This window comes from Lactuca sativa, chromosome 2 (genome assembly GCF_002870075.4).
Source record: "Lactuca sativa cultivar Salinas chromosome 2, Lsat_Salinas_v11, whole genome shotgun sequence".
Taxonomy (NCBI): Eukaryota; Viridiplantae; Streptophyta; class Magnoliopsida; order Asterales; family Asteraceae; genus Lactuca; species Lactuca sativa.
This window is the reverse complement of record NC_056624.2, coordinates 177661767-177675736: the sequence shown is the minus strand read 5'-3', so window position 1 is coordinate 177675736 and position 13970 is coordinate 177661767. Positions and strand designations below refer to the sequence as shown.

Genomic DNA, 13970 nt, shown 5'->3' with positions numbered 1-13970 from the left:
AATCAACTTATTACGGATTATATTGCATATACAAGCTTGGGGAAGGGCTCAAGAAAAACTTAATGGAGTAATAAGCATAGAAACAGAGGGAAAATGGGTTATACCTCAAAGGAACCACTGAGAGAACACTAAGATGCTTGGTTTCCTTCCCTTTCTCTTGATCTACTCCACTTCCTTCTCAAAACCTTCAAGAACACACAATAATGCTTCAAACTCTCAAGGAAATAAGCTTTGAACGAGGGTTGGGGGCTCTGAGGGTGAATGGGGGCTGGCTTGGGGGCGGATATAAGGCTTAAATAGGGTGCAAACCCCTGAAACTTAGGGTTTCATCCAACAGCGGTGACACGCCCAGTCCGGAATATGGACTCGCCGAGTCGCCAACTTAAACATGTCCTGGGTCCCGTCTCTACTCGGCGAGTCGGACCTATGACTCGCCGAGTCCAAGGCTAAAAATGGAAAATACTCAACTAAGATTTACGTACCAGGGACCAGGTGCTACACTTTTATTTAACTACAAGTCGACCTGATATTATGTTTGCTATATGAAATTGTGCTAGGTACCAATCGAACCCAAGAGAACCCCATCTCAATGATGTCAAGAACATTTTTCACTATCTCAAAGGATCAGTTTCGTTGGGCCTATGGTATCCATCGAAGACAAAATTCTTTATACAAGCATTCTCAGATGCAGATCTATGTGGATGTCAACTTGATCGAAAGAGCACGACATGTGGATGTCAATTGTTGGATGGAAAGCTAGTGAACTGGAAATCTAAGAAACAAACGTGTGTTCCGATTTCGATTGTAGAAGCAAAGTATGTGGTTGCTGCAGCTTGCACATCTCAAGTTATTTGGATGCAAAGTTAACTGTGCGATTATGCAATCAATATGAAGAAAATTCATTTGTATTATGAGTCGCAAAGTGTCATTCGCATCTGTCATAATCCAGTCAAACATTCAAAAACCAAACACATTGCTCTTCGTTATCACTTCATCAAACACCATGTACATAAGAGGAACATTGAGGTCCATTTTGTGAAAATAACAAATCAACTTGCAGATATTTTTGCAAAAAATTTAAAAGAGAAGTAATTCTTAAGGATTTTGAATGGACTGGGGAGATCGAAGCAAGTTCTGTTCCAGGTTCTTCTTGATCGAAAAGGTGTCTATTCAATAGGTGCTTTTCTAAATCATTCGTAGGTTGTTGTTTCAGTTCAACGTTTGGATTCGAATTTCCTCTGAACCATTCTACCATGATTTCACTTTTGGGTTGAGAAAGCTATTCGATGAGCAACATCCTTGGGTGTTGCTACTTAATAGGTCGAACGTTACTTGGTAACATTTTAGAAGTCTATTTTTGTTTGTTCTGTTTCAAATATCAAAAATCCAAAAATATTTTCTTATTTTTGTATTTGCTTTTCAAAAACAAAAATCCAAAAAGATTTTCTTATTTTTGTATTTTGATTTCACAAAACAAAAACTCAAAAATATTTTCTTGTTTTTATTTCATATTTTGTTTTATGTCTCGTTGTAACAACGTATGCTGAAGTGCATGCTCTATGATCGTATCTATCTAAGGGACAGATATTCATTCGAACCGATGTACTATTTAAGCTCCCCTAGAAGCATGTTGTTGTATGTTGACATCAAGCCTCATATACTTTATGTGTTTGAAGCCTTAATGGAACTCTCACTATGAACGTTCCTTCCCAATTAGGCTATATTCAAGTTAGTCAAAGAGTCACCTTTCTCTTCTCATATTGAGTAAAGTGATTTCTGCAATGTCCATATATTTTGCAGAAGTACAATGAGTTCTTAAACACAATCTTTTTCATCAAAATTTATTTCATAATCACACACTTTACTACATATCCTCGACATCTCTGGTCGATACCTACCAAAATGTAGATATTGAAACACTCTGTGCTTATGATCCTGAGTCATTGATGATGATGAAACCCAAAAATCTCGAGTAATCAAGGAATTGACGGTGATATTTTTTGTTCAGGATTATAACGAAACACTTGTTTCAGTACCATTCGATATTCAAAATCATATTCTATTCGCATTGTTTGATCTTGATAAAATGTTCTTAACCCAAGACATTTTTACCCAACAAGATCCAATACTAAATTTTTTTCTTGGAATGTGAGTTTTGTTTGAATATCTTTCTGATTTCTTGTTACTACAGATCATATATAACCATACTTATTCTTGAATACACTGGTCATCCAAGTAATTTTGCTCAACTGAACTCACACTTATGTTTAAGTTGTGGTATTGAGCAAAATTGAGCCTACCTTTCGAAACCAATGAAAAAAAAAGTCTTTCGATGCTCACCAATGATTATTCGATTGTATTTCACAGGAAACCACACAATCAGTTCGCCATCTCTCTAGATGTCGAATGAAGCGATCTTTGCCCAATATCCAACTGCTTTCGTATCAAATTTATTTTGATATCACAATACCACATTTTTTGAAATTGCTTCTCGCTCATTCTTTGGCACACATTTGCACTGGAATCCTTAAGGTTTTGGTTAATACCCACTCGAAACCAAGATTTTGCAAAGTCTGGCATATGATTTTGCTTTCAAATCCCAAAAGCGAATGAGCCTTACTTCAGTGCATAGGAATAATGTTCTCTTGGTGTCAAAACAACAAGATGTCCTAACTCATAGTTTGAAATAAGTGGTGGTTCTTATCCGGTTGGGAACAACGAAAGATCCGGCGGACATGACGATTTAGGATATTCACGGTATTTGAGGAAAATGTGATGATCACTTTTATGACGTGGTGGCCAGTTTTTACGGTGACCGGTTAAGTAACCAATGCAAACACGTGGCAGTGTAATATTGGTTAACGGTTCAAATTCAAATATTCCATCGATTATAAAAGGAAATTGGTGATATTATTTCAAACTTTATGCTCTCAGAACAAATTTCCCAATATCATCACTTATTCATCGTCTTCAATAATCCTCGCATTCACAATAATGGCTGCTCCTCAAACCAATGTTGATCCCATAAACACAACTAATGATGAAAAAACCTCACAACCTCTCGTGAAGATTCATAATACGAATCTATGTTTTCTTCCAACAGTTGATCAATATCCAGATCAATTACAGATGTTGATTCTAACCCAAAATCACTATGTTCTATCCATAACGTTATTGTCTTCATTTGCAGTTCCTATGCCTTGGATTTCACTTTTTGGTTCCACAACAGTTTTTAACGAAACCACAAAAGTTGTTACATTTCAACCGACGAATAACAAGATGCGAAAGCTTACAAAGAAGCAGTTTGCCTAAATCTTGAAGTTGCCTGCTTTAGGTCCTTTTTATGAAGTCACTAATGAACAACTTCGTCACATGTTCAAGTAGATGGGGCGTCAACCAGTTCTGACTGGAACAAGTCTATTTAGAAAGTCGAGTCTTCCCTGCAAATGAAGTTTTATTTTTGGAATTGTATTGCTAAGCTTGACTGGTCGTAGTTCAGGGTTAGACAAAGAAAAATTGGAAGTCTATGCTATGCTTGTTGGCATATACTATGATTTGAATGTTGATTATGCCACACAACTATGGGAGGAATTTGGCTCAGCAATTACTCACATCAATCTGACAAATGGTGTTTCATGTGCTTGATACTAGAGTTTGATTCTCAAAGAGGTTTATGAATAAGAAGGGATTTTGGTTCCTTTAGATATCGAAACTGCTGAGTTTTCGACATTGGTTGCTCCACGACTTGTTGTTTATGATCCAGTTGTTTTTCCTAATGTTGCTCACATTCCATATGCGATGCTAAGGTGTATTGATATGCAAAATAAAATTCTTGTTAAGTACTTGGTATCCATTGATTCTAATGTTTCTGTTGGTGTTCTTCCACCAAAAGGAGTTGAGGGTTGTTCCAAAGTTTTTAAAGTAACGAAGAAGAAGACGCAGACTGAGAAACCACAACATGTGGCAGAGGAAGTTTCTAAATAAATTATTCCTTCGAAGACTAGTATTCTCAAACGTACCAAAAATCCATCCAATTAACCTTGTGATTCTCTAGTCAGGCCATCTGTTCAAGAACCCGAAATCGAGTTAGTTGAGCAAACACAGGTTGATTCTTCACATACACATTCATCTCAGAAGGGTATCAAGAAGATTAGAAAGCCTCAATTCAACAGAAAAGGTGTGTTGTTTCGAGAAATTTTAGTTCCTGTTTCTCCAGCTTCGAAGAAACGACAAGCATCTGATATGGCTCATAAATTACAACAGAAGAAGAGAAAGCATCGATCCACTTGACCAAGTCACTATCAAAACTGATCGTGACATTTATAGTGAGGATAATCGATATGATAATTTTTAGGCTTGGGTTACCTCGAAGGGATTCTCCTCTCAAGTCGATTTTTAAGGAGACAAGAGATCTTGGTGTCACTGTACACATATCAAATATCGATACAAACACTAATTCGAATAATCAAACATCAACATCCATCCTAAGAAGACTAAGGTCATACCACTCGAGGTTTCGACTACTGAGTCCTATACGGAGGAGGTTCGAACTCCAGACATCCATGTGGACTTATGTGATAAGGGCACAAATGTCAATATGGGTGAAGGGATGCAGAACAAAGAAGCCCTTGTTACTTCAACTCTTGTCACGTTAACCATTCTCACTTCAACCATTTTCTCATCTATCATCGAAACTCCAACATTTGAAACAATCACTTCTTTACCACCATTTTCATCACCTATCCTAACTTCACTACCCGTCTCAACCATTTCACCAACATACTCCACAATTATGCATGAACTGATTACTACCCTCTTCTCTTCTCAATCAAATGAAGCAAAGAGAGTAACTTAAGAGAATGAACCAAATGATGATGAGATCATGGTTTCTTTTTGTGATCTGCAATTCGACCCAGAAGACATGATCATGTCAGGTAAACAATTCAAAATTCCCAACAACAAAATCAATTCTATTCTACAAATTCAATCAGATACTAGGGGAAGGAGTTTTGTTTCTGGGGTTGATATGGAGTACTTATTAAAGTCTCGGGAGAATCAGTTTAAAAGTTTGATTCAAAGCCTTGCACAAAAATAAGTTGAACGATTGAATGTTCATTCTAAAGGATTTGAGTATGAACTTCAAAAGCTTTGTGATGTTGCCAAGGAGCGTCATGATCTGTTTGTGGAACATGTGTCGAAAATGAAAGAGTATATGGATCTTAAGGTGGCTGAACTTAAATTTGAGATGGCTAAAGAGGTGGAAAAGATGGAGAATAATTATAATGTGTTGCATAGCAAAGTTGATGTTATTGCAACTGGTATCAAAAAGTTGGTTGAATTCAACACTGACTATTCGACCAAGCTTGATGAAAAATCGGAGTAGGATTCCTAGGTGCTCGCAAAGCTTGAAGAAATCTTAACCCGTATCAAGGAATCCATTTCGAAAGCTGATCTTTCAAATCAATCTTCTGTTTCTCAAGAATTAATTTCTCGGTTGATTTCATCCATTGAAACAAATATCAAAGCATAGCTTGCTCCCATCATTGAGTTGGTTCTTCGATTACCAACGATTGCTCCACATGCTAAGCAAGTGTCACAAGGGGAGATAAAGGATGTGGAGGGGTTGGGTCTTTGAAGGATTCAAAGAAAGGAGCTATTGTTGGAAAAGTCATTTCGACTCAGATATCAACTTCACTTCCTATTTCACTAAGCACAACTTCAACAACAACAACAAAAAGACCAATCACAAAATGGATCATAATAAATGAAGGAACATGAGGTTCAATTTTGAGTTTTGTGCCACCATCTTCGAAAGACGATCAAGGTGATAAAGGTAAAGCTATCTCAGTGGTTCTTTCAGACGAATAGAAGAAAAGAAAACAAGATCTGGAAATCGAAAAGCAAAGGCAAATAAAGAACATAATGAGGCGAAGACAAAATGACCCACCTGGCTTGAACAAGGGTGATCCCAACAAGCAGTGGTGTTACGAAACAGTTGAAGATATAGTTTCGATTGGGCTGAATGATTATTTTCATAAAGTGCCTAAGAAGAGTTATGATGTCGAAAAAACTAATTTTAATCAACTTGATTTCCCAGTGAATCACATGTTGTTCACTTCTTCCCAATTCAAAATCGTTGAAAACTTCAAAATAAAGAAGAATTCAAAAGACTGAAGATACGATTTCATGTAGTCTTGGGTTAGAATGTAGCAGAAGTATGGTCATCAGTGAATATTGTAAAGGTGATGAAGATTAGTCGAGAAATTTTTTTTGAAGGCATTCTACAAATTTTCGATATGTAGTTGTTAGAGAGAATAATGTAGTCTATGAATTTTTTATTGTTGATTTTCCATTGATGAACTTAAATGACTTGGTCAGTGTGACAAGGATTTTAAGTAATGTGGATGTTTCGAAGCTAGCATAAGTCAACAATGATGACTTTCTCATTGGTTTTGCTCATATCAAGGTATTCATCGACAACTATAATGATTTCCGTGCAATTATAGATATTGAGCTTGCTACAGCTGTTAATAAGACTTTGAAAGTTCCTCAATCTCTACTGAAAGGGAAGTTTAACATTGACAAATATGAAGATGGGCAAATTATTTATCAACCTCTTGGGTTTGTATTTCGAGGCAATAACAAGAATGGTCAATTGACAAAATTCTTGTTTCAAGTCAATGATTTAGAGAGGTATACGAATGCTCAATATACAAATTTCCTTGTTTGTATCAACAACTGCAAGAGAAATGAAGTTAAAGACAAGGCAGAGATTCGAAAGACAATTCTTTGGTATATGGAGATTCGCAATGTACTTCTACAGATGTTGAAGCTTATGACTTAATTTCGACTATTCTCACTAAGGGGGAGATTGTAGGGGTCGAAATGTAGATAGTGAGAAGTAGAAATACTTTGGAGTCTGTAAGGTTTCGAAATCAAAATGATTTCAACTCTATATGTATTTACAAGGCACATGTCAAATTCGAACTAGAACATTTAGTCCTTGTACTTTTTGTCATGTCTATAGCACCCTATAAATAGTGTAAATATTAGGGTTGAGAGTAGCTTTGGTGCTCTCAAGTTTGTAAAAACACTCTCAATTACTGTACTATTTTACATATGTAATATGAGCCAGACAGATCTTATTTACTCGACATGTTCTTTCTGCTTTTTGTGATTGATTTTGTATTCGTTACTCGATTCTAATACACATAAGTAGTGTCTCTGTTACAAGATCTTTTCATATAATAAATGAATCCACTTTAATCTCAAAAAGAGTGTCATCAAGACCATATTATATGTGATCTGAAAAATGGTAAAACGGTAAATGGTTTCTTTGACAAGTCTTGTCTTGATGAAAATGAAGCATTTTTGACAACTGCAGACTCTGCTGTGAAATTGCTTTCAGAAGCAACAACGAAGGTGGGTGGTTAGTTTTCCCTTTTTTATGTTTAATTAGGTTGAATTTATAATATTTATAGGGCTATATTTTCATAATTTTATTTAAAGTGTAAAGTAAATCAAATAATACAACAAAAACTTGAAAGTGATATGATTTGAGTTGTATCAATTTTGCCGAAACCTTTAATTCCAGATTTTTAGTCCAAAAAATGGAACACGGATCATATCAGGATCTATCAGCTTCAACACATACCATAAACGATGAAGATCATACTCCTTTAGATTCACTTTTAACCAAGAGTAAGTACATTACATTACATGCTCTCAAATTCATGCATTTATTTTTAATAAAAAAAAACAAACATGACATAAAAAACCAATCTTAATGTATCAAGGCACTAATGTTTGACCTAATTGCTTCTTATTACAATGTTGTACACTAATAAATCTACCCAAAATATAATCAATTAAACAAAGTAGATTTTTCAAAGTTCAATGTCTTAATATGAAATGTAATGAAAGTACAATGTTATAATTGGGTAAATTTCTTAATGTTTAGTGTTTTTCATATTTGTATCTTCTTTGTTTTAAATGATATTGAAGATAGAAAAAGAAGAACGCAAACTTGAAGCAACAATTCAATAAACAGAAAAACAGTGTACTGAAGTAACCGATGAATTGAAGGAACTCAAACTGAAATCCAATCGATTTAAAGAGTTAGAAGAAAGGTAAGTCACTTCTGATATCTAAGAAGTCAATTACTTCACCTATTTTAAGGGTTGACCAACTGTTTTTTGAAATCTTTGTTATCAGATATTGGCATGAGTTCAATAATTTTCAGTTTCAGTTGATATCTCATCAGGTGAGTTCAATACATAGTCACTTCTTTTGTAATGTTAAACTGGTTTCCATGACCTTTTAAAATCTTTAATGTCACAGGAAGCGAGAGAGAGAGAGAGAGAGAGAGAGAGAGAGATACCACATTGACACAAATTGAAGTTTTACAAGCACATTTACAACTTTTAAAGATAAATAATGGTTTAAATGATGTGTTTCAAGTCTGGTATGATGGAGAATTTAGAACTATCAACAATTTCAGAATGAGGAAACTCCCTAAAATCTGTTACTTCTTATAACTTAAATACTCTTAGCTATTTTCTATGATTATTAATTAAACTAAATTTATTTGGTTGTGAATTATAATGTTGCAATAGGTTGAATGAGATGAGATAAATGTTGCATGGAGACATGCCTTTTGCTTCAAACAATGGTTTAATATTTCAGACCAAAGTTTCAGTATCTTTTTCTTAATTATATAAAATGTTAGAAAGTATACGTAATCTTTTTGATACGATATATATCCTTAACATGTTTTTGAAAATATACCGAATAAAAATCCTTCCTATGGGAAGTTACCCTCGAATAATGGACAACAACAACAATACCTATGATCTGTAAGTTTGTATTTTGGGCTAAATGTTTAAATAGCAATTTACTTTCTATTTTGTATCAAAATTTACACATTGCTATTGACCTGATGTGAATATTGATGATATGGCACAAGTTATTGAAGTTTATAGGTTTTTCTGCCATGTCATTGTCCACGTAGTATTTTCACACTACTAACGTGTCATTTTGTTACATAGGTTTGATCCTGTGACTTTGTTTTGGAGCACACGATATGACAAGAAAATGACATTGTTCTTGAGCTGTCTAAAGACTTTGCAGAATTTGCAAACTCTAAAGATTAAGAAAACAACATCCCACCTGATAAATGTTTCAAGCTTCCTTATTTTTACATATATGATTATATAATATATGTATATTTTGCAATGAGCTAAATACAAGAAATAGCGACATATATACACTTGTCAAAAACATTTCCTGCTCCTTTTGCAGATACTTGGGTTTGTGCACCCACACTGATGAAATATTTTGTATTGCAATTGATGAATTTGGAAAGAGGAGGTATGCCATTTGTACTGACTATCTTTTAAGCATTCACGCATAATCTAGGTTGTGTAAATATATATGCTTATTGAAGGGTCATAGATGTATGTGATGTAGGTTCAAGAATTCATGATTCTCTCTCTTGGAGCTTCTTCTTTGAAGGAGGCCATGAAAATGGGCATGTAATCATATCATAACTTAAAGACTCTAATTAAAAGCAAATATGGTCAGGATTCCACAAATGTAGGTGTGATGAAAGTGGCAACTTTTGTCTTAATTTGGGGTTTTTTTGGGTGTTATGATTTCTAATGTAATCACCAGGTTGAAAACTTGCAGTTTTTTACCACTGTCAAATTGCATCAACAAAAAAAATCGACCTGTGCAACGCACGGGCCTCTTCCTTAGTTGTTAATTGTGTTTGAAAGGCTTTCAGATATAGAAAGACAAATCCAATGCGTCTTGCAATAAATTGAAATGTGGCATTGCAATTAGATTTGAAAGAAGCGACGTGGAGTCTCTAAGATCGTTCAGTCATCTCACATGCTACATCACCCACTAATTTCTATGTTATCATTTGTTTTTTTTTAATTTTTTTCTAGATTTTTTAATAATTATAAAAAAATATAATTTAATAAAACATAATATTTAAATTACACATAACATTTAAATTAAAAAAAAACGTTACAATACAAAAAAATATGGTAAATTTAAAATATAAAACTATACTTCTAATTTTCCCAATGTTTTGCTCTAATATTCGTCTTCAACACTCGTAGCATTTCTATATATTCTTGTGATAAACCTTCATCACTAGACCTAAGAATTGCCAACTCGTTTGTCATATCTTCTTGATCGCGTTGTTCCATCTCCTTTTGTGTTTGCTTACGAAGGAAATCCAAGTGCTTACGTCGCAACTCATTTTTTTTCCTTTTTATAGTTAACTGTGTTCGTTAAACTTGGCTTCGATTTCCGCAAATATGCTTTGTTTTCCTCTCCACGTCATCTGCATGTTTTGCAGCGCGCTTCGCTTTGTCGTGTCCCGTCGGTTGTCATGGTGGGGAGATATCATCGATGTCATCTGGAATTTCACCGATGTCGACGTGGAGGTCGATATGAGTCTATGTTGCCGAAACGTCGATCACACTTGAATTTTGAGACCTCTTCGATTTAACCTCTGTCGATGTAGTAAGAGTTTTAGTCTATTTTGGATCTCTTCGAATCATCTCCCATATTTTATCAAACTCAAACACATGACTCATCTCGACCCAATATTGTTTTTTTTGCAGATTTGAACAAATCAAAGTCGTTGACACCACTTTGCTTTTCTAACTTTTCTAACTGAAGGTTGTTGTAGATCCTATTTAATTTTGTGCATTGCTTATTTATTTGAGTCCATTTATTACTAAAAATATCACAATTGTGGTATGGTTATTTCTTCAAGATACCATGAAATTTGACGAACACCGCTTCCTGATAAACACTTTTCTTCATACCATTTTTGTGAGCGTCATTTTTTTGAAGTCTCACGCCACGATTACGTTAAAGCGTATTCCTCCTCCTCCTCATGTGTCCACTATTCTGGAATTTTTTATTTTCCATGGCATCTTTCCATTTCCCTCTCCCTTCCCTACTACTTTTCGATTGCGTTTTGGTAATGATTTCAACAAATATAGTGGTGGTTTGGTGGTTGTTTGTGTTTGTCATCAAAGATAAATTAGGGAAAAAGTTTTGTTGTAAATTTGAATTTTGGTCAAAAAGACTTTGTTAAATGTAAGGCGAGGAAGAAAATTGGATTGGAGGTGAGGTGAGATCAAGGTTTTGAAAATCGGACCGGAGATCGAACCGGTCGTCTTACTGGTTCGATGGTTCAAGTGGTCCAACCGGTCGGACCGGTCTCAAAAACCGGAAAATCCGGATGATGTTATAATTATATTTAATTATATAAAAAATACAAAAAATGAAAAAAATAAATATTTTTTAAAATTTTCGGTTTTGACCGGTTTTACCGGTTCAACCGGACCGGTTTTTACCGGTTCGACCGGTTTTCACCGGTTCAAACAAATACCGGTTTTTTGACCTATATGAACCGGATCTGGGACCGGTTCCCGGTTGAACCGGTCGAACCGGCCGGTCTGGTCCGGTTTTCAAAACATGGGGTGAGATTGAAACAAGATGCTTGGTATGGGATATGTGGTGAACTTTGAGAGGATAATAGGTTCAAATAGTTTTCGTAACCTACAATCCGAAAAAAGAAAGGTTGTGTTTGGTTATAGGTTTGAGTTTGGTGGAGGAGTGTTTTGGACTTTTGGTTTGGCTCATTTTTCTGTTGAAGAAGTATTGAATTTTATAAAATGTAGAAAGAAAGAAAAAAGATTGAAGAAAATGGGGTAAAATGGGTTGTATTTATAGGTAAAATTGTAAGGTTTTTTTCTTTTTTTTTTAAAATGAAATTGACCTTTTATGAACGATAATATATGTAACGGTCACAATTTTCCGGTTGCAATCCATGGTGATCCATGGTGACGCAAACGAGAAGCACCAAAACGAGAAGCAAGGGCAGGATTTCTGGCGTTAAACCGCCGTTTTGGATCTGCCACATCAGCCATACCGGCATTTTAGAGACCCATACTGGGTGATCCTAATCTCATGGAGGATTTAAAGACTTGTATGTTTAGATATGCCTTAACATCATTCATATTCTTCTCTCATTCCAATTACGTGGTGACTTTTCTTTTGTGAAAAAACAAACATGAATAAATACAAAAAACAGAAACATGTGTCCCTTGTTTATCTATACACAAAATCCATGTCAACTACACAACAAAACTCCCTCTTAATTCTTAACAACTAGCAACTGAAAATACAAGACAAGACAACTTTAGTATTGCATTATTTTCATGGTACACAAAATTCGTCTTATCTAAGATTCTAATCTATCCTTTTCCTAAATCTTATCAAAAAACATTTAATTATTTAAATAAGTTTCTTTGCTTATCAACGGATCACAACCAAACGTTATATTCGATCATTTTCTCGACTGTTATTCCGATCGAATAATCACTTTCAAACACAAATTCAAAGCTTAAAATCCGTTCATAATTGTCGATTAAATGCGATTTAATCACAAAGATGGCAATTACAATGATTCGGATTGGGTAATTTCTTTTTTCAAGAAAACTTTTGACGAAAATTTGTTGCTTCCAATACCTGGGGATGATGAAGTTGCTTTATTTCACCAGTTATCAGTTATCATCACCATCTGGGTATTCGGATTCGGGTTCGGGTTTGGGTTTCTTATTCAAGTCGGGTTTCTCTTCAAACCAACAAGGCTTGAGTGCATGTTGCACGGAAGTACCACTCGTTTCTGCATCCACCCTTGCCCCGACCTCCGTCGCTTTCTTCCGAATAGAAGACGCCGACAACTCATCCGGTGTGCCATCGGACGCAAGTAACTCCGGGAAGTTGAGCCGGGCGGAGGGCCCACGGAGGTAGTAGACGGCGGTGTCGTAGGCTCTTGCCGCCGCGACGGGTGTGGAATAGGATCCGAGCCAAATCCTTGACCGTTTATTTGGTTCCCTAATCTCCGCCACCCACTTTCCCCACTTTCTCATCCGTATTCCCTTGTAAGGTCTGTGATCGTTTTTCCTCTTCCCCGTGGTGGTCGCCGCCGACGAACAACTACATCGCCCCTTTAATTCTCCTCTCACATCCATCGATCTAGGACAAAAATCAAATCTGCAAAACGTGAAACGGATAATCAAACAGCACCGACACCTTTTCTTCTTCCTCTCTCTCTCTCTCTCTCTCTCTCTCTCTCTCTCTCTCCCACCTCCTTATATATATGAAGGTCTGGGTGTTGGTGTATCTCTAAATAACTGATGAACGAATGGAACAGGCTAAATAAGCGGCCATAAATCAGAGCGGTGATTTGCTCGAGGAGGAAGGGCAGTGGAGTGTATAAATTTCAGGTCGACTGAAGAGGTGATTTTGATAGATGGATCAGGGGTTTGTTGGTGGGGATGAGAGAGAGAAAGGGAGGAAAAGAGATTGGGTGGAATCTATATTTAAAAATTAAAAAATCATCTTCAAATATAGGAAATTCTTTTGAAAATTTATATAACTATTACAATAAATGTTATTTAATTTAATTATTGATTTAAAAAAATTAAAACTTTTTAGTCTTTAACATAACTAATATATTAAAAAAATTATTATGAATCTAATACTAATTTTATTTTTTTAGATAAAATATACTTAATTTATTAATTTAAATCAATTCTAAAATATTATCTTTAAATGAAATTATATTATAATTATAATTAATATACTAACTTTGCTACAATAAATATAATATTAAGTTCAAAACATAAACTAAAATTAATTTAAATCAATTCTAAAATATTATCTTTAAATGAAATTATATTATAATTATAATTAGTATACTACATTTCCTACAATAAATATAATATTAAGTTCAAAACATAAATTAAAATTTTAGTGAAAAAATATATTTAAAGACAATATTTTTAAATATGAATAATGATATAATAATATTTATAAAAGCTTTAATAAAAATATTTTATTAACAAAAATTATTTTATATTAATAACTAAATTTTC

General features: G+C 34.7%; 1 protein-coding gene and 1 pseudogene across 1 annotated transcript; one reads left to right on the top strand and one right to left on the bottom strand.

The window, feature by feature from the left end:
* Positions 1-2994: 2994 nt before the first annotated feature.
* Positions 2995-11742, top strand: LOC128132432 (beclin-1-like protein; annotated as a pseudogene).
* A 470-nt stretch (positions 11743-12212) lies between these two features.
* LOC111902738 (ethylene-responsive transcription factor ERF011) lies at positions 12213-13409 on the bottom strand. Its single transcript, XM_023898547.3, has one exon. It carries the CDS (start codon positions 13062-13064, stop codon positions 12594-12596), a length of 471 nt encoding a protein of 156 aa, XP_023754315.1. The 5' UTR covers positions 13065-13409; the 3' UTR covers positions 12213-12593.
* Between the last annotated feature and the right edge of the window lie 561 nt (positions 13410-13970).